The sequence below is a fragment of the Carassius auratus genome, chromosome 4 (assembly GCF_003368295.1).
Source record: "Carassius auratus strain Wakin chromosome 4, ASM336829v1, whole genome shotgun sequence".
Lineage (NCBI taxonomy): Eukaryota > Metazoa > Chordata > Actinopteri > Cypriniformes > Cyprinidae > Carassius > Carassius auratus.
The window spans coordinates 28,657,234-28,679,947 of NC_039246.1; the positions used below are offsets into that span (position 1 = coordinate 28,657,234).

General features: G+C 37.0%; 1 protein-coding gene across 1 annotated transcript; it reads left to right on the forward strand.

Moving 5' to 3' along the window:
* Positions 1-5,377: 5,377 nt before the first annotated feature.
* On the forward strand, positions 5,378-22,065 carry LOC113065466 (decorin). The gene is made up of 8 exons (XM_026236715.1): positions 5,378-5,611; positions 11,308-11,560; positions 16,598-16,710; positions 17,656-17,869; positions 18,376-18,489; positions 18,583-18,676; positions 20,563-20,701; positions 20,786-22,065. Exons 2-8 carry the CDS (start codon positions 11,323-11,325, stop codon positions 20,984-20,986), a joined length of 1,113 nt encoding a protein of 370 aa, XP_026092500.1. The 5' UTR covers positions 5,378-5,611; positions 11,308-11,322; the 3' UTR covers positions 20,987-22,065.
* The last annotated feature ends 649 nt before the right edge of the window (positions 22,066-22,714 follow it).

Here is a 22,714-nt window from a genome sequence, read left to right on the forward strand (position 1 = left end):
AATCTAAATATAAACCATAAGTGTGTGTATTTATGCATAATAAATATAATATATTATGTAAACAAAAACTTTAATTTTGAATGCGATTAATCATGATTAATCATTTGACAGCTCTAATATATATATATATATATATATATATATATATATATATATATATATATATATATATATATATATATATATATGTGTGTGTGTGTGTGTGTGTGTGTGTGTGTGTGTGTGTGTGTGTGTGTGTATTCATATAGAACACTCTTCAAGTGATCATAGATTATGGTAAGCTCTTGATGCAGTAGTGATATTTCTAAAGAAAACCATCAAGTTAACTGACAATCAAACTTTCTTACATACAATATAACAAAATGATTAGGAGAAACAGTGTGAATTTTTAAGTTAATATTATAAAAAATTATGTGTTCCTCATTAGTGCAACTGAACCCTAAACCAAAACTTTTCATTGAGTGCTTTTAACTAATGACATTGTACGGTGTATTTACGTCAGTGGTGTGTGGTGCGTCAGTGACTAACACTGCTGGGAAATATCTGGGTGTGATTGTTGAGGACTGGAGAAACACACACTCACTCAAGGGACGTGTAAATAACATTTGCACCATTTTCATTGCAGGTCTACACCCTCGAAAATATTTTTTGCCTCGCAAAGCCTATAGTAGTTTGATATCTTTTAGTCTCTTTGAGATGTTTTTCTCCTCATCTTGTCCCAGCTGTTCAGTGGTTCCAGAGGCAGTAGAGGTTCAGGTTTCTCCGCGCTGCTCTGTCGTGGTTCGGTCTGCACTCTTTCTGCAGGTTCTAATGATTCTAACAGACTCTGAGCTCCCTCTTCAGCTGCATGCATCACGTCTCTCGTCTGGAGGCGGATCTGCAGATCTGTATCCATGCCAAGCATAAGGCAGACAGAGCCGCTTCATTCTTGCCACTCTTTTGAACCAGTTCTGAGATTAAATCCAGATTGCTTGCAAAAGTTGAGCCATCGGTTCCCGATTCCACTTAGCATTGTGCAACTAACCACCGAATGGCGTGGAATCTCACACAGATCACTTTTATAACAATGATTCAAAGCCTTTGTCAGGTCAGGATGTCTACAGGAAATTTTGAATGTGTGTACATGGTTTTCAGATGTCCAATTTATGGGTAGCTGACATTATATAGGCTACTTTTTTGGAAAGATCATGTCTTGCAGTGTGACATGCTTTATGGCATCTAAAAATGTTTTTAAAGGTTCCGTTAATATTTTAGGATTATATCATGCATTTCATTTTTACAACCTCATATTATTATAGACTGCTATACATCGAAATTTGTACAGCATAATGACCTTATATACACTTATACTTTCTCCAATTATATTTTCAAAACTAATTAGGACCATATATAACATATAATATATTATTATTTAAAAAAAAAAAGTATTAATGGTGTTTTTCTGTATTTGGGACATCATGGAAATGTAGATTATACATTCAAATTCATAAAAACACGGCATAACCTCTATACATATATTCATGAAGGGTTTAAAATATATATATATTGTTCATATGTACAGTAATACTAACACACAGACAGTAGGGCTTGAATGTTTGTGAACCCTTTAGTGAATGACTTCACAGGTCATCAGATTTAAACATAAGTCCTGGAAGTAGTGGCAAATGTATGTAAATCTTTGCTTTTTTAATATCTGGAGTGACCCTTTTTTGCAGCTGTACCTGCAGGTAATGTTTCTTGTGACTGCTGATCAGTCCTGCACAACGACTTGCGGAAGTTTTAGCCCATTCCTCAGGACAGAACCACGTCAACTCTGTGATTTTGGACTGTGTGAAACCCCCATCTTTTTTCTTGAGATTCAGTTCTTGGATAGACGTCCTAAAAATTCCCTTTAGATTTGCTGATATAATTAAAAATGCATTGTTCTTTCAATGATAGCAAGTCGTCCTGGACCGGATGCACCAAAACAGGCCCAAACCATGATATTATCACCACCATGTTTTGACAGATGGGATAAAGTTCTTATGCTGGTATGCAGTGTTTTCCGTTCTCCAAACATAATGCTTCTCATTTAAACCGAAAAGTTCTATTTCGGTCTCATCTGTCCATTAAACCTTTCTCCATTAACCCATTTGTTTGTCAGTGTTCTTTTTGGAGAGCAGTGGCTTTTATTCTTGCAACTACACACCATGGTCTCTCAGTGTTCTCCTGATGGTGGACTCATGAACTTTAACATTACCTCACAACCTCACAGACAATTACATGTCTTGCTTTTAGAGTGATCTTTGTCGGTGGAGCACTTCTGCAGAGGATAACAGTAGTCTTGAATTTCCTCCATTTGTACACAATCTGTCTGACTGTGGATTTGTGGAGAGAGCTGGTTTTGTAACCTTTTCCAGCCCGATGAGCAGCAACAACTTTTTTTTTTCCTGTGGTACTCAAGATTTCCACAATTTTCACTTCCACAAACCCTGTTCCTTGTATAAAACAGACACAGACACCTGATAGCCATCACTCTGAACTCTTCTGAACAGATGGACTCTAGTTTCGCCTTTAAATTTGCTACTAATCTTAGAAATTCACAAATTTTGGCCACTCACAGATAAGTAATATTGAATCATTTTCCATAATAAATAAATAAATGACATAAACATATATATATACTACATATATACTACATAAACATGGACACATTCATTATCTACATCTTCTATGTCATGTGTTTTTTTCCTAGCATAGCTAATAACTTCCTCTCTTCCTTTTGACTTTCAGTGTAATAGTTTCCACATTAGCGTTTATAGCTTGTGTATGCAGGCACATGCAGCTAAACAGACACTGACACCAGCAGGGGCCCTTGTGTGTCAACTATCTTTTAGGGAGCACTGGTGGTGTCAAAGACAAACTCATGCAACAGCTGGAACCCGCTTTGATCCCATTCGTCCATTTTGGAAATGACTGATCAGGAAGAGAAATCAGGTTTGAAGAGGGACATAGGAAAATAAAGTGAGAGTCGTCATATGGAATAGAAATTCACAGTCATTCGTTCAGGTTTTGCCAGCAAAAACTTCCCATCGGTGAATGTGTTTAAGAGCTGGGGTTCTCAACTGGTGAGTTGTGACCCAAATCAAAAAGGTTTGTTCTGATTGGAAAAAATAAAGAAACGATGCTAAACAACAAAAATAACATGCAACTAGCAACTGTATAATAATGAATAGTTAGTATAGCAACATAAACGATAAACGCCACTCAGAACTTCACTTGTCGACATTAAAAACAGTGTGTCTAACCAAAAGCTTGGTGCAAATTCATGTGTCAGCTGCTCAAATTCACCAAATGCAATATGAACAGGTGGTGTGACATCTTTATACTCGAAAACCTACTCAACAAAACTACTCAAAGTAAAAAAAGAACATAAAATCCAGACTATATTAGATGTAGATTCATGTGCTTTGAGCCAGAGGAAAAGGGCGAGATGGAATATGAAGAGTGTAAATAGGAGGGCGTGGGTCACACAAGTGTATTTGAGTTTTATTGTGGACATTTGGCTGTGGCCTCAGGTTTACTGGCCAGATTCTCTGAATCTGACCTCAGCCCAGGGCAGATAGCGGGAGGAGATGAAGAACAGGTCATCGTCTACATCCTCCGCTGATCTGACGCCATTTCGTCCTCTCCAGCTTTATGCTAAAGAAGCAGTCTCCAAGTCACCTTATACAGCTGACTGATGGCTCAGGAGTCAGTGAGAAGTTATTCTGAAACCATGAGTTCAGGATGAAATTTTTTAAAACCATAAAACTGATACTGTGATAGAGTCATAGGGGATTTTTGACCTTACTCAGGCGTCCTGATGAGTATCTAGCAGTATCCGCCCAAATAATCCTTTGCAATGAGTTATTAATTATTACATGAGTAACAGTTACCCAGTGACTTGAAACAACTGGCATGTCCAATGACTTGAAACAGTTGGATTTAGATGAAACTTCCAGATACTTCCAATAAAACAATGGAGCGCACATGATCCATATCCTGTATTACTGCAATAATGTGGCTAATTTTAATGTTTATGATTTATCAGCATGATCTCATTAGTGATTGTAGGTATTCATATGTAAATTGAGTTATGTTATTTTAAGGACCAATTCTCACTAATAACTTGTTGCTTATTGGCATGCATGTTACTAGCATTTCAATCATTTATTAGTACCTATGAAGCACATATTAATTCCTTTTTCTGCATGACCATATTTTTTATCCCTTAATCCTACACCACACATAAACTTGACAACTAACTTATATATAATATATTAGATAAAGTAAAATAAATTAAGTATTAATTAGGATTGTTATGAAAGGAATCAGGCTGAATTTATACATTCTGAATTCTGAATGATATTTTTTTGCATCGATAGTTATTCATAGTAATAGATAATTTATCATTATATGAATTATTGTAACATGATGCGCTTCATATAACACATTCCTCTCCAAAATGTTCTTTTGTAGCAGTAAAAATCTAATTCATTGTCACAGTTGAATGGCATGTTATTTGCACTTGAATTAAATCTAATTTGCGATGAGATTTTCAAAAGCTTTTCAAATAACCAGTAATGCAGGACATCCAGCGGTGTGATAACATCAGTGTGAGTGAGGCTTGAGACAGAAATCCTAATCACCCCTGTTCAAATGGACAGCTTATCTTTTCCATTTCCAAAAAGTGTGCCAGAAAATCCTAAAAGCCCAATCTGATTTAGGAGGATTGAATCGTACCAATCCAACCCAGTCTTTCAATTTAGAAAGAAAAGAAGAGAAAGTCAGGCAAATGTAGAACAACCGAAATAAAAAAAAAAGGATAGAGAGAGAAGAAAAACTGGGTTCTGATTTCAGTAACTAGCTGAACTCAAGCCATCTCCTCCCTCCCCGTTTTGGGTACCTCCATTTGCACATTCAATACTCTTCCATGCCTGTTACTCCGTACAAATAAACAAGCCTAATACGGATTTGGAAATGCTGTACGTGTGTGTGCGGTTGAGGTTACGGGTCACCGAATAAGTTTCTTGTTTCAAAAGAAACAAAAGCATGGTGGGTGGAAAGGAGGGGAATGTTTCCACCACGCAAAAAAAGCAGCATGAAGTCCGCCGAAAGATTACAAAAGGGAGGGAGCCGAGCCGCTTTTGTCCTCTCCAGAATTCCCTATCTCTACCAGATGACACTGTATGGGAACTTGCCAATGCCTGTATAGTCGCAGCCTCTCGTCTCCCAACTTTTCCCCCCCTCGTTTTTCTTGTTCCAACTGCATTTGGACCGCTCCAGACCGGGGGAAGTTCTTCTTCTCCAATTGTCTCATTTGAAAAGGACGAAGAAATCAACCCCTCCTTCTCTCCTTTTCTTCCCTCCCTCCCTCCTTCTCTCCCTCCCTCCCTCCACTCGTCCTCTCTCTCTCCTTCTCTGTCCTTCTCTCCATCCCCTCCCCCGTGACAGAGCACACCTGCCTGATCTTGGCTGCAGGCGTCCACACAGCGATTAGCCCTCGGCCTGCCGCGCTGCACATCGGCTCCAGCCCCTCTCTGGATTTGAGGATCTTCGTCTGCAGCTCTACAAGCTCCTGTACGTGCAGGTAAGATCAACTCACCCTACACTTTCCTCTTCTGAGTGATGAAGAGCAGGGATTTCGATTGAGAGAACAGATTGACCATCTCAAAGAGAGGCGGATGGTTTTCACTAATGAAATGTGGCCATAACCCTTCGGGATTCTGTGGTTTGGTGGTTTTTGCAGTTCATTAAGGCTTGGAGCAGAAATGCGGAATTTGCATTGGAAGTTTAAGTGAATTTGCTTGAATTTAAAGATTAACTTGAATGCAAAAGAGAGAATACATGAGTGTGTTGACGATACAAATGCATTTATTTTAAAGCCTCCTGTGTTTAATAGATTTGCATGTGGATTAAAGTTGCATTCTGTGAGAAAACTATCCTCTGTATTTCAAGCCAGAAAAGAAAAAAAGAAATCGCAGAGTTGATTTTCATTGTTGTTCATTTGGAGAGGACAAGACCTTTTCCGAACTTTTCCAAATTGTGACAAGTATCCTTGCTCTTTGAAACCCTTCTACACAAACTCACTGTTGTGAAAAAGCCATTAACTTTTCGAGTGCCCTTATTCTCTCTGCTTATTCTTTTCAATCCCAGTTTTTCTTCCTTTTTTGTGCACCACTTGGCATTTAGAAAGAGTTCATGTAAGGCCTGAAAACACTAGAGGATTTCTCTTCTTGGATAGACCTGTCTAAAGAGACATTTCGTCCTCTGGGCACACTTTGCATCTGCTTGACCCCACTCGCTCCAAGTCGCATCCTAAACTCTGTACCCATGGCGTGGAAGCCAAAGTGCCTTGAGCCATATCAGCTGAAGAATGACAGCACTCTTAAGGATGTCTCATTAATCATTTAATGATATAGCTTCCTTCCAATCGCAGGCAAGTCTGACAAGGCATTTCCTGGTAATCCCACCACAAAATTCCCAGCTAACTCAAAACATTCAGTGGAGGGGTGGGGGAGGCAGCCGAGGGTTAAGACACATTCATCAGGGTATTTTAGTTGGGTTAATTGGGTCATGTATTTCTCTTTTCTGGGGGTTGGAGTAGAGGTTCGATCTGGGGTTGGGATTTTTTCCTTATTTGTCTCATTTGCAGCGTTCAATAATTGCAAACAGAACTCACATACACAGTTTGTACCATGACAGGAAACTCTCGTCCCTCTCTTCCTCTCTTCAAAGACACTGTCCTGGGGCCATGCAATAAGTATTCTTCGGAAGCTGAAGGCCTCCATTTGGCTCCAACTATTTGATGCTAGAAAGAGAGAGTCATTAAATGGTAGCCATGCTGGTCACTGCCTACTTTTTCCTCTCTTTATTTTGCCATTTAACCATTTGGGGAAAAGAAACTGGAGCTTTGGACCAAAGTCAAAGTAGTTGCTGAGGAAAGATGGGCAGTTGCCTTGGAAAAACGAAGTGAGAGGATGAGTGTAAGAGTGCTTGAATGTAAATGTGAGCAACTGGGATTGTCTTAGATACATTATAGTCATGATCATGGGCTCAAACCTTTATTCATTCATTTTTTGGCCAAAATAATCAGCCGGCCTTCAGCAATCAATTGCTTATTCAACATCTGAAGAACTTTTTGTGGCTTTCGGGTAGGTCCTTTTGAAGACAACCATGTTTGATGAGTTTCTGTGAGAAAGTCTAATTGTGCTCTGGCAGTGGCTTTGGAGTTTGGTTTAGTGGTCTGGAACCAGCCTGACCGCACAAGCCAGAGTGATTGAAGCCCTTGTGTGCTCGTGTAGTCCAGGAGTGCAGTTTGTTAAGCTCAATATTAAGTCCTCATTGGGTATTATATCTTTTTGTGCTTTTGTTTTGATACACGACACATTGGAATGGGCAAATAATTACATTTCTGAAACATTCTCTCAGTGTTTGGGGAATTCAGTGCTCAGTGAAATAAGGCTTTTATAAATTAAAGGCAGGTTTCGGGGTGCAATGGTAAGACTGGTCTATGTGTATGTTTTAAAATGAAGGGAGCACACGTTTTAAATGTCCTGTAGCCTGTAAATACCTTTCTGTGAGTCATTGCTGAAAGGAGCAATGAATGTGTGTGTGTGTGTGTGTGAACAGAGTAGAAAGTAAGATGAGTAGAGTTGCATTGTGTTTTCAGTATTTACATTATTTTAATGAATGTTTAATTCCAAATGCCAGTAAACTTTTCTTGGTTTAAGAAAAAACTAAATTTTGATACTTTTTTTTTTTTTTTTACCAGAAAGCAAGACTTAACAATAATATAAAAAATATAACAATATGAGTAAACACATATCTTGATTTTTGACTTTTTAGATATTCATACATTGCATACAATTAACTGCAGCAGATAATTTGAATGTTTATCCATGTACATTTTCTACTACTACTTAAAAAGTAAAATAAACAGCAAGTTTGCTCACATGACCTCATCTTCTGTCACATTATCCTATAAATCACTTATAGTGCTTTTTTTGTATATTTCAACCTTTCTCAGTTAATGCAGTCTGAATAATGTAGTACAAAACCATAATTACAGAACAAACTAATGTTACACTTCTGTAACATAAGCCACCTGTGGTGGAGCAGTCTTTAAAATTAGTGTGTGTATGTGTAGAGTATATAAAAGATTTATGTTAGGTGTTTTGATAGTCTACACTACCTATATTACTGAAGATATTTTTATAAGATGTTTTATAGGTCCCAGTGTATTTTGGTTTTTAAATTCATCTTGTTTTAAGGACATTTGCAACAAGACAAGATTTGGTTGTTTGAGGGAGGGAGAGAAAACTAGAAATATCAACCCTCCCTTTTTCACTGCAGAGACAAATCAGACCTGCTGTGACACAACCCAGACCTCAAGATCCTGAAAGACAAGAAGGGAGAGTGAAAAGAAAGGTAGACATTATTGGAGAAAGAGAGGAAAAGTGGAAATTTTCCTGTCTCCTCTTAATCATTACAAGCCCACATTTATAAGACCAGAAACAGGCTAGTGCTGATTTTGGGTTCTGTGAAACACTTCAGTTGGATCAGATTTGTGCTCAACCTGCAGACAGAGAGAAATTGAAGAAGAAGGCCTGGAACAACCTGGAAGAAGCTAGTAGTTATGCACAGAACTGTGTCTGTGAAAAATGTATTTAAACTCAGTTCTATAATCGTTGTCACATTGAGACATATGACACTGGTCAGTTAGTTCCTGCTTAGAGGAACACATCATCCCTCCTGTTGAGTTGGTTTCCATCTGCTTTCCCCTTTGATATGATATTTTAATATATATATATATATATATATATATATATATATATATATATATATATATATATATATATAATTTAACATATAAATTATGTTAATTATGTAATTTTGTAATATATATATATATATATATATATATATATATATATATATATATATATATATATATATATATATATATATATATATATATATATATCATTTGAAATAAAAGAGATTATTAGAAATTACAGAGAATAAAGTTATATAATGATGCAGATGACATTGAACATTTTTAAGTATTGTAAGTATCATATTAAGTATCATATTGACTGAGCTAAATTAATCAAACTATTGATTGCATAAATTCAATATTCAGAGAATCTAACAGAATTCATAAATATTTGTAGGTCTCTGAAGTTGTTCATTCGCAAAATGTTTCGAGGCTGTCAGTATAATAAAATATTAATAATTTATAACTCCGTGTCTATGCAAACACATAAAATATGTATGTGTGCTACAACCAAACTTGACCAGAACCAATACCTCCCATTATAATATATTGCATTTTCACACATTGTGATTCATTTGAGTGGTTTTAGCTAAAATCTACAAGTATTATGCTGCAATTCCTTATAAAGTTATCAATTTATATATTCAAAAGCAAATTTTTACTCCTGTTTTGTGATTGGTGAATGTATATTTTGTACCCTGCCTGTTTTTTCCCAACAAAGCCATGACACCGTCAATCTGTCTTGTCTGTTTGCTTGGCTCTCATAGCAGCCTGTGGTTTGTTGACAGGACGCAACTCAAATGCAGCAACAGCTTCCCATGATCCCCCTGCAAACAGAATCGCTCATGGTGACAGCCTGTAATGCTCAGAGGGCTTTTCATACTGCTGACCAGCTCCTGAGGCTCTAAACTCCTACTGTGGCTTCATTCCTGCTGGGAATACATATAGAAAAAAAAAACGGTTTGTGCGGCTCAACCCATAGAGCGCAAGGTCATGGGTTCAATTCCCAGGAACGCACAAGCATAAAACTAACTTGAATGCACTGTAAATCTACCAAATACTTCAATGTTAAAGGGCAAAGTGATACTGCAGTGTGTTTGCTCAGAGTGTCTCATTTCCCACTGGGTCAAAGGTAATTAAAGGTGTCTGATTTGATGGATGTTGTATCTAGGCCCGAAAACGTAGTATTAAATTAAACACTATGTCTAAATTGAGGTCGGCAAGTTGTTGTTTTGAAATGCCGTTGTATAAAACTACAATTTCTCATTGTTTTTCTTGAAACATGGATACTGGTTGAGCCAAAGGAACCTCGGAAAATTGTTTCAACATGCTCTCCTGTGATGCAAATCAACAGTGACGAGAAATTGGATGTTGAAGGTCACTTGCTATTTTTCTGTTTTCTTCTAAAACCTCTTAGTCTTTTGAGAGAAATGGTTGTATCTACACTTTCTGTTCCTGTAGGAAATTGCGAAGACCTTTTACGGTTCCTCAATGGAGTATATCACAAAGTTGATGTAATATAGATCTGCATTAAGATTGAATGTATGTATCAGTGTTTTCTTTTGCTTGAGGAATTAAGAAAAGCTCTTTTGCAGAAGTTTGTCAAGGTCAAGCTCTGGGTTTTTAACAACAGAGGCACAGTGGTTATTCGCTGTCCAAGTGACGTGGCTGCCCGGAGGATTTGAACTACTGTAATTATGCTGTATGTTGATTACATGGGCCTGAGATGACCCTGAAAAGTTGAACTGAGCTCTGGGAGTTTCTGTGCCTACTTTACAATTTCTTTGTCGTCCGGAGACATCCAGCTGCTCTTCAGGGATATGTTTATGTATGGGCTCATGGACAGCTTTGTGCACTCTATTTGAGAGAAGACGTTTTTTTTTTTTTTTTTTTTCTGAATGAGGACATGAATGAGTTCGGTTTTGGAGTTTAAACCCAATATCAACTATCAATTCTCACAGATGTAGTGTGCAAGGTTATCATTTTAATGCTGTATGGCAGGGGTTTTCAAATTGGGGTCCAGGGACCTCAAGGGGCCCTCATGGATATTCCAGATTAATTTCAGAAATTTTATAGAATTTAATATTATTAATGTTTAGTTTTTATTTCTAATGATTGTTTGCTATCTATTGTATCTTTTGAAAATGTTTGAAGCACTTTTAAGAATTATGTTTTAAAGCTCATTTTAAATAATTTATTGCAGCCACTAAGGTACTGTATTGTTCCTCATTAAAAAAATGTTTTCTTGTTGTATTAAATATAGTAAAATGTATTTAGCTGAGATCAAGGAAAGCTGCAACAATAGTAACCAGAGACGTCTAAAATCTAATATACGCCTAAATTTGACCCTTGACCTTGCCTAGTTATCCCCCACATTGCTCAGTCACATTCATGCGCTCAACATCTGTCTTTTGACTTCTAACCTTTCAACATCACAGGTCCTGAGATGCCACCCAGAATATCGCCTCTCACCTTTAACCCCTTCTCTTCTCCATTTTACCCTCCAGGCCTCCATTAGCAACATGAAATCGGCCTGTCTCTCCCTGCTTTTGGTGTCCGTATGCTGGGCTCTGCCCTTCCGTCAGTCTGGCTTCATGGACTTCATGATGGAGGACGAGCCGGGCTCAGGCTCTCCCATGCCTCCAGTTCGTAAACCACCTGTTCAGACGCCTCCTCCAATGCTACCCGAGATACCTGATGAGCATATCTGCCCGTTCCGGTGCCAGTGTCATCTGCGAGTGTCCCAGTGTTCTGATCTAGGTAACGACTTCATGACACTAGACTAGACTGCTTGATGAAATCTCTATAGGCCTATTTAACACTTTTTTTTTTAAAGAATCACTGTCGGGCCAGTGCAAGCCAGTGCTTTAAACGGGCCGGGCGGGGCATCATAATTAATTAATTGAAAATGTTATGAATATAGTCTGTTATTCAGTTGAGTCTGTTTATTTGAAGTCACAAAAACCTATATACATGCATTTAGAAAGAATTATCATTTCTATATTTTTATAAAAGCTCCTTGTGACGAGTGGGGTGGGGCCGAGAACCTTGGGAACGGAGCGAGGCCGGTGGAGTGATTTGGAAATGAGTGACACCTGCGGCACTCACCGGTCTCAAGTCCAATGGAGGTGATCGATGAGTGGCGCAGGTGTCGCTCCTTTCCAAATCACTCCACCTGCCTTGCTCTGTTTTCACGGCTCTCTGCCCCACCCCACTCGTCACACTCCAGAACAAAAAAACATTATTAGCTATATTTTGATGACATAGGCTACGCGGAGCTAAACTCTTGAGACGAGACAAGAATACACAATTAAGATAGAGAATAAGAAGCTGACGTCTGATTTCTTCAACATTAATGTTTAACGTCTTTTGCATCGATTATAAATATTTCTGCCATGTATAGTGATTATAATCCACATCGGATCAAGTAATTTCAAACACTGGCTGCTGACTGAAAGTGAGTTTTGAGCTCAACTTTTTTTTTTTTAAAGTCTTTAATGCTGGTGTTATCACGGTTAGCTTTATGAAATGATCCATGGCGCTGATACTCTCTAGATGCAGAGAAACTCCGCCTTTGTTCATAACCACTCCTCTATCCCCAGCTGGCCCGCTTTGGCCCAAGGTTTTTGTTGGGCCTAAAAACCCCAGGCCATTGGCTCTGAGGAAGCCTAGACGAAGCACTATCAAGCCCTGGTAGTAACAGTGGAAATGTGTGGCCCTGGCATGCACTAGCACACCCGCTTTTGGCCCGACAGTGGAAACGCAGCTAGTGTTTCTGGCTGGGTGTGAGCACTGATCAATTACAATAACAACCTTGATGGCATTTGCCAGTCAAATTTCCAAAGAAAAACCACAGACTAACAACATTTTGTTAGCTATCTGTCTGATATTTCAAAATCTGCATAAAAACTGGGTGATGGAAACATATCTATAGAAGGTTTTATATGGGTGCAGAGGCTTTTTAAGTCGGGTAGAGTCTACAATCTCTGACCCAGTTGGTTTGCTGGCTTCGGTGGCTGCAGTACACCACCCAGAACTCCCTTGCAATAATCCTATTTGTTGACTGTAAAACCTTCAGACATTAAGTTTGTAAAATAAATGTAAAACTTTCAGAAAAGGCTTTGTCAAGCCAACATCAAAGTTTGTTGTTACCAGTTTTTTTCATGCTGGTAAATATTATTCATAGTTCTCCTTTGCATTTCCATTGTTTACACCTGATGTCAATTATTTCATGACATAAAACTGTCCAAGGCCAATCGGCCATGAACAAAACCTCTCTCTTTGTTTGATCTGCCCATTGTTGAGTCATCATTGAATTACCAATGTCACTGTTTCAAAACCACTTTAAATGCTTTCATATGGTGTTGAATGCCCTTACTTCCGTAGACGAGGCACTAACCTCCAGACGGCTGCCTCATTTTCCTAATTGAATCCCCAGGCGTGTTTGTTAATAAGTGAAAAAGTGAAGTCTGTTCTTTTATAGGGTTACTTCCAAAAGATTACAGCTTCTTTTCCTCTAAAACTGCCCTGTCTGCTGGGTCATTGTGATCTACACAGAACATCATAAACAAAACATAGTCCTTCTTAATTGTTCTGCCATTAACCCTGATGTTTCACTAAGTTTACTTTCTCTTACATAAGATCCCTTTTTATCTTTTCAAAACATGTTTAGCATCAAATCTGTGAATGTGGTTCTGTTGGTAACACTTTAGTTAAGGGACGAATTCTCAACATTAATTAGTTGCTTATTAGCATGACTATTATTAACATATTGGCTTTTTATATTTACTTATGAAGCACATATTTTTCATGACCATATTTTAGATCCCTTAATCCTACCCAATACCCAATAACTTGACTAACTATTAATAAGCAGCAAATTAGGAGTTTATTGAGGCAAAAAGTTGTAGTTAATAGTTTGTTAATGGTAAGAATTGGACATTAAAATAAAGTGTGACCATTATGTTTAAATTAGCAACAACAATGCAGTACAATATTGTATTTGGAAACTAACCAAAAACATTATATGGAATTTACAGATAGATTAATTCTTCAATTATAATTGACTACAGGTTTTTGATTAAGTCAGAGGGTCATATTAAAATTGGAAATGATTATGTAATATTAACAGGCATTATAAATTTACAGAACATAGAGTGAACAAAGGTTATTAAAGCATATCCCAGCATGCTTTATCCTGTAATGTAAAGTTGATACATGTTTTCTCAGTTAGCCTAGTCTTTTTATAAACAGGAAATTACTTAGAGATCTGTTTGATAGACAGAATGTCTGTTTGGAAAGAAATACTGTTGACATGACAAAACAGTAATTCTTTCGCAATGTTAACACTCATCCCCAGTGAAAGTGGCCAGGGAATGAGCGAGAACGAGGACAAATAAGAGAAGAGCGAATATTTGAGGCCTCCAGTGCTCATCTGCTCCGCAGGTCTTTTGGCATGAAGCAGACCTGGGAAAGAATGGAGGGAGGGGGGATAGGTGTGCCGACAGGCCTGTTCTCCGTCTAACTTCACCTCTTTTCAGTGAAATATGCGACCCAGTTTACACAGCTCTGCAGCTGGAGGGAAAACCGTCTGGAAATAGCACCACAACCCAAGAACAACTAATGGCAAATATGAATTGGTTTGTCTAAGAAAGTTTGATTAAGGGCCCGCTTGTGTTTTTACTTCCTAACAAATGGGCTGTAAGTGTGAGATACTCCCTCTTTTAGGTACCAGTTGATATGAGGTTAGCATTTTTTGTGTTACAAGTGAGATAAGTGTAAAATATTCATTTTGGAGAGTTATGGACCACAGTTGTAGTGTGATTTCTGTAATGAATATCTTTTGAATTAAACAGCGTCCCATGTTTTTACCAGTATAAGAAGCCTGTTAATAATGTTTCTTTGTTTTTCTCCGCTCTTGATTTTGATTCAGTTGCTGATTTCAGTGGCTAAATAGTATTTCTAACCACAGAGGACAGTTTCTTTTTTGAATAGTTCAATGTTCGTTCCACTTGGTTGTCAATGGACTGCACTTTATGATTATCTGATCACCATTTGGGTTGATATTCCAACTTATTTACTCAAACAACTATAGTTTTGAGTATGTTGTTAGTGCTTTTTGGGTTACATGCTGATAATATATTCCATAATGAACTAATTTTGACCTAAATTGATTGTCGTGATTTTGTTCGAGATGTGTAGCCACTAGAAAATGAGTCTAAACAGCCAAACCAAAGGAACATATGAGAGATATCTCAGCAGCAGTGATACGTCCAACTGTGATCTTTGTGTTCTCTGTCCTGTGGTTATATAATTGACAGGGACATATGCTTAAACTGTTTACACAAATGCAGTGATGAGGAAACTCACCGCAAAGCCAAACCAAACAATGTCTGTGTAATGTTCTGCCTAAAAAGCTTTTAGAGTTGCTAGAGCAGATATATTTATGTGTATATATGTGCATGTGTGTTTACCTCATTGTTCCTACGTTTTTCTTATGTTTGAACCAAGCACTATGATATACAGTGGCCCCAAAAAGCTTTTGGACACTTAAAAATATATACAATTACATTGTTAAGGATGCACATCTTCTAAGCAAACTTTGTGAAATGTTTCGCATGGAAAAAACAAAGTGTGTTTGTGCTGTTTTTATTCAAAGTGTGCAACTTGGTTGTATATTTTTGTTATATGCAAAGACATTCATACAAATGGGAGGAGCAATTCTCTAGTTAAGGTAGTTGTTAAGTTTAGGTATGAGGTCTAAAAATATGGTCATTCAGTATAAAGCATAAATAATTGCTTTATAAGTACTAATAAATATGCTTGTAACATGCATGCTAATAAGCAACAAGTTAATAGTGAGAATTGGTCCTTAAAATCAAGTGTTACCATATGTTTTTGATTTCACTATATGTTCCATTCATGTAACCTGGTCTGTAGCACATTAAATTAAACCTCTGTCACACTGTCATCCAATGTTGGCGAAATCAAATTCCCTTTGTGTGGAAATCTTATGTCAGCTTTTTCAATTGACAGCATCGTACAGCTTTTAGAATCCTTCCAAGAAAAACTGTGAGATATCTGGCATAAGAGTGTTCTATGATTAGTTTTCAGAACTGTTTCCAAACACTAAAACTTTCGTGAACCATCATCATAACTCTTCACTGTGTTGTACTTTGGATATGGATTGGTCCGGTGTCCAACTGTACATTCAGACTTTTTTTCAGTCTATGGAGTTCTTATAAAACCCTCTTGGTTTTGTAAGGAGTTGATTCACTATTCATTTTGATGTTGTTTTCAGTGTTTTAAGTGCCTTATAGTTGTACTTAAGATGAATAAAGATGAAGAGAAATTAATTCTTAAGCGATGATATGATTTATAATAAGATAATTACAGTAAAAACTGTTTATATCCCTGTTTAGCCTTCTTTTTTTTTTTAAGAGATTCTTTTAGTTACGCATGTAGAATTGTAGCTCATAAAAGTTAATAGATATGTTTCTATAAAAAATGTGTCTATACAATGATGGATGGAGCTCATCAAAAACCAAGAGTTCACAATCTCTCTGCAATTGAACTTTTTTTTTTTTTTTTAGGAATGTGGCTGCTGTATTTAGTACCACAATATACACTCTTCAAGGATTTTTGTTTTGTTTTGTTTTGTTGTTTGTTTTGTTCATATCAGGGTGTGTTGTGTTGATTTGATTTTAAAGTAGATTCTAGCCATAAAAGCCCAGATCAGCTCATATCCCATTTCTTCTGTGTCATTTTTCTTACTACTTGTGGTTTTGTGCCTCTCAGGTTTGAAGAACGTTCCAGAAAAAATTTCACTTCAGACCACTCTCCTGGATTTGCAGAACAACAAGATCTCAGAGATCAAAGAAAACGACTTCAAAGGCCTGAAGAGTCTCCAAGTGAGATATTCAATTACTCACTCTGTCCCTTTTGCTCTCTTTTTTTCTCTCTCTCGCTTTTTCTTTAATTGTCTAAATTGGATCATAGAAACAATGACATTTCTCAGTCCCCCTTTAAATCCAAGTAGCCCTCATGAGACAAATCCTATTTCTCTTTGATATATAAGTTTTGGGATCAATTGGCTGCTTGCTGCTGATAACTGGAAGTGACAGCGTTTTGTTTTTGCTATGACCTTGAAAGCGTCAATTCAATGCAGAGAACATAAAGTCCAAATCAAAACCATTTGCGAACCTCATTCCACATAAAAGAAAAGTCATTCTTTTCCCAAAAACAAATGCTTGAGCAGCACAGCAAAACTCTCCAGAGAAAACACTCCAACGCTGTTTGTCTGCCAAATGTGGAATTGGGTGCTAGAAATATGCGTTGCTACCACAGCGATCTTTGAAGGCAAATATCTGCTATAATTTTTTCAAAAGCACTACAAAAAAGTCTCTTGAGATCGTCAGAAAAACTTTGCAAAACAGAGCTTCAGGCAAACTCATGTGAAATCCTCCGTGTTAACAATCCATCATCTCCAGAAAACAGCTCTCAGTGTGAGAAATGTGTCATTCCCAGGTGCACAAGTGTAATGATTCACTTTTGGAGTGGATCCATTGTCCAGCCTCCTGAACTTTAATAAATATGCAGCCTCCCGTCGAGGCCCCTTTGCTGTTTCTCGCTTTCCAAGCCCAACATCCACACAGCGCCTGGATCTAAATGCAATCAGAACATAAAAATGAAGATTTGTATGCACTGGAATGTGGTATAGATTGTAGCAAGTGTCAGAGGTGAACACAATCACTGAAACATTTAATTTGTGCATTTAATAACTAAAGAATTATACCAATAGCTTGCATCTGCCATAAAGTTCCTAAAGGAATGTCTTTTTTGTTGTTGTTGTTCAGACACTCATCCTGGTCAACAATAAGATCACCATCATTCATGCCAAGGCCTTTTCTTCTCTGATCAATTTGGAGAGACTCTACCTGTCCAAGAATCTCCTGAAGGATGTTCCTGCTAACATACCGAAAAGCCTGCAGGAGCTGCGCATTCACGAGAACCAGATTAACAAGATAAAGAAGTCCTCCTTTGCCGGCATGGCCAATGTCATCGTTATGGGTAGGAATTTTTGTCAGTGCTTATTAGAAGACGATATGTGAAAGTGGCTTTTTTGGGTTGGCGCACTTTCGGTTAGCTGCGTTATTAAATATTTATTTATTTATTTAAACCTGCACTCAAATGTATAAACATTTATAAATGTAATTAATCATGTGTTTATTATATATTGTACCAAAAAGCTAAACAAAAATGTGGTTGTTTTATTTTAGTTAGTTTTGAAGTTTTTGTTTATATTGTTTCAGGTTTTCCAAGTTTACATTTGCTTGTTTTTTATTTCAGTTAAATGAAAAATGTTTTTGTTTTTAGCATTTGTTTTAGTTTTTGTGGTAACACTGTAGTATTTGTTATTGATAATTTTTTTTGGTTTGAGTCACAATTATTTTTTATTTTATCTTATTTTTATTCTGCACTCAAAGAAAATTGTACATTAATAATAAATAATAAATCAACAGAGTAACAATATTGCAAAATGAACCAGTGCATATTTTGACTCTGTCCCATTCCAGAGCTGGGCTCTAACCCTCTGAGTAGCTCCGGAGTTGATAATGGTGCCTTTGCTGATCTGAAGAGGGTTTCTTACATCCGAATTGCTGACACCAACATCACTTCCATTCCCAAAGGTACAGAATCATCCCTCCTGAGGCCCATTTCACTTCAGTGAATTGTATCAATACAATATCAGTTTTTTCATTAATGTCTCCAACAATGTTCAGGCCTGCCCAGCTCTCTTTTTGAACTTCACTTGGATGGAAACAAGATCACCAAAGTGACTGCAGACAGTCTGAAGGGCCTCAAGAACCTGTCCAAGTAAATGCACCTTTCTTGTTAATATATTTGGAATTTGTTATGCAAACAAAAAGTCCTTTTTCTTTCATGCCAAACTTGAGTCTGAACAGAAACATCTAAATATGTCTCTGTATAGCTGAAAACCTCAGCAAAATCTGACTCAGAGGGGAAAGAGTTTGTTACAAAGGAAGTAATAATTCAGATTTCATTAGGTTTGTTTTGAATTTGCATGAGAACGACCATGTGAGACTCAAACACCATGACATCATTGCATGGATCAGTTTGCTTTGGATCGCACAGAGAAATTAGAACATTCATATTACAGAGATTTTCCAGTGTACATGCCGAGACTGAATCACAGCCGAGAATTGACTCGAATACAGACTGCTTTATGAGAACACTGGAAGATTGTTTTGCTGTTGGGCTCATCATTCTGATTATATTTGATGAGGGAAATGTATAATATATGTAGAAATGTTTCTTTATTTAGTGAAACAGCACTGAGAATGTAGGTTCATTTTATATATATATATATATATATATATATATATATATATATATATATATATATATATATATATATATATATATATATATATATATATATATATATATATATATAGCACAGGTATATTTGTAGCAAAAGCCAACAATAAATTGTATGGGTCAAAATATTTTTTCTTTAAGCCTAAAATCATCAGGGCATTAAATAAAAAATCATGTTCCATTAAGATATTTTGTTAATTTCCTCCTGTAAATATATCAAAACTTAATTTTGATTAGTAATATGCATTACTAAGGACTTCATTTGGACAGCTTTAAAGGTAATTTTCTCAAAATTATATTTTACAGATTCCAGATTTTCAAATAGTTGTATCTCGGCCAAATATTGTCATTAAATATATCAAAGAAAGCTTATTTATTCAGCTTACAGTTGATGTATAAATCATACTAAATTGACCCTTATGACAGGTTTTGTTGTCAGTTGTCACAGTTTTGTTTTAGTATTTCAAGGCTGCCTATGTTTTTATTTGTTTATAAATAAACAACATTGGCAGTCTTAAAATACTTTTATTTATTTCAAGAAATTAATACTTTTATTCAGCAAGGATGCATTAAATTGATCAAAAGTTAAATTAATGATTCAAATATTGTCACAAAAATTTTCTGATCCAAATAAATCCCGTTCTTTTCAGTTTCATCAATGAAATGTATTTACAAAAATAATAAGCAGAACAACTGTTTTCAACATTGATACCACTTTTATCACCGAAATCACTTTTAGTGTAAGAATAATTTGGTGCATTTAGTTATCCTTAAATTGCAATCACATTCTATAGAAACTAAATATTTACTATATTTATATCTACAGATGAATCAAATGTTTCACTGATTAACCATTAAGATGAGTTAGATTAAATAATACACAAGTGTATTAAACTGAATGAATGAAAAGTTTCATAGTAAAAGCTTTGTGAAAGGCAGTTACTGTGAATGAAACATTTATATACATGAAACACATATTTTGTGTAGTGAAAAGGATATTTTGTGATTGTGTGCATTGCACTAACACAATTGAAAATATGCTGAAATGTTTGTAAAAAGTGCACTTTTGATGATCTGTTGTATATTACTACTAAGAGTTCTTGTACCAATTGCTTTTTAAAATTGCACCAATGCAATAAAAATAGAAATGTTTCTTGAGCAACAAATCAGAATATTACAATGATCTGCTCATGTGACACTGAAGACTAGAGTAATGACTGCTGATAATTCAGCTTTATCATCAGTAATAAATTGCATTTGAAAACATATTAAAATAGAAACAGTTCTGTTTAGGTTTTTTGTTTTACTTCACATTTTTATGTTGTTTTTGTTAAATCTAATACCACGGTGTGCGTTTTCAGGCTGGGTCTGAGCCACAATGAGATCAGCGTGGTGGAGAACGGCTCTCTGGCCAACATGCCTCACCTGAGGGAACTTCACCTGGACAATAACATGCTGACTTCAGTCCCGTCCGGCCTGCCAGAACACAAATATATTCAGGTGAGAGATCTCACACAAGTTGGCACGCCAGTTCCACACATCTTTAAGTCACACTTGGTCACACTCTCGTTCAATCAATTCCAGGTGATCTACCTTCACGCCAACAAGATCGCTGCTGTGGGAACAGAGGACTTCTGCCCACCCGGCTATAATACAAAGAAGGCCATGTACTCAGGCATCAGCCTGTTCAGTAATCCAGTGCCCTATTGGGAGGTCCAGCCCATCACCTTCCGCTGCGTCTTTGACCGCTCGGCCATTCAACTGGGCAACTACAGAAAGAAATAGAGCGTCCAATCAGACAGCTCAGTCACTGTTTTCATCCCGCCCCTTCCTGTCTGACCTAATCCTTTCAAGCACATAATTTAGTCTAAATCTCATATCTTAGTTAACCCCCAAATAAACTACAATCCCATCTTCAACATGCAGATTACTGGACAGATATTCAAATAACCAAATGCATATCAGTATTGTATGGAACGTACAGTATTGTATATTAAGTGCAGAGGAGAACAGAAAATGTATGATTTTGAAAAATAAAGAAAGACAAGCCATGACCACTTAGAATATCCAACAATAGCGCACATCACCCAGATAATGAAATGACCTAGGTCACTTTGGATCTCCTGGACCTAAGCCATGTTCTTCTATGTTCTTCGCTGGCCTGCAGAGCGGGCAGCAAGGGGTTAACACACGTCAGCCAGTGCCATTAACAAGAGCTTGTATGCTAGAATGTATTCAGTTATTACTTTCCGTGTAGCGCTAGTTCAGATTGTGCTGTTAAAAGTAAAAAAAAAAGAAAGAAAAAAAAGAGTTATGCCGTTTCTCTCGTAATCAATTGAAATGGGAGAAAACTGTTCAAGATTCCCTCCGTCTCAGTTCAGATGCTTCGGTGGCATTTGTGTTCATTAGTTTCCTCAGATGCCGTCAGCTCTAGCCAGGTGAACATAGCGCTTCGAGATGTAGAATAAACTATGTTGTCTTTACCATGAACGCAACTCCCGAACCTATAGGCTGCGCATGCTTTTTCTACTCTGGTGACTGCCGTGTTAAATGCGAGCTTGTACATGTGTTTCTTTCCTCTGTTTTCGTGTTTATTGGTCGTCTGTGTTTCAGTCTGGAAGGACCGTGAGGGACACGGCAGACATGGACACCTCCTGCTTTCATGAGAGTCATGAATGTCTCTTGTATAGACGCTGTATATAAATGCTGTATAAAAGAATCCTATCAATGCTTTGAAGCACAAGCACTTACAGTAGTTTGGACTTTAATATATCGGCAATAAAGGTAATCCCTTTCTTCTCTCTCTTTCAATCTCTCTGGCCAATTTTGAGGGCTCCGAACCAAATAAACAGTCAAGTCTCTCACCCTGCTTTCTGGGAACTTTCACTGGGTGGTTGAACGGGTTTGTTCGGGCACAGGGTTGGTTTTCAGGTAAATGAAACCGAATGATGCCTCAAAATAACACACAGGACAGATTTCTATGATGGATGCTACAGTCGCAGAAGGCCTTCAAGAGCTACGGTAAAAATGTAACGTTTGGGTGCTAGTTCTGTTCTAAACAGAACTGTGTTTGTGTCACTTAGGCCTAGATGAATTACACAACCATTGCTCAGGTTGAAGTACAAAATGTTAAAGCACTTTCATGGAAAGTCAATCTGAGGAACAAAGGGTTTCAGAGGCTTTCATGAGGCCGTTTTATTGTGTCCAAAAACACAAAATACAATTTTTCGCAATAAGACATTCAGTCATTTTAATTGTGTGGTTTAATTTCCTTTAATTCTTCTCAGTTTTCGGTTATTCTTTCTCTGGATTTAGTTTCTCTGGTACAGAAATAGCTGCTTTTGAAAATAATAGTTGCAATTGTGTCATCTCGGTCACCACTGCAGACAAATGCGGTTTTCCCAGTCGACCATATACAGACTTTATGAAAATTAAAAAATAGTCACGAGTCTGTTTAAACACAGGGATTCGTTAATAGTAGCTTTTGTGGAGATGAAAAAATATTATATCATT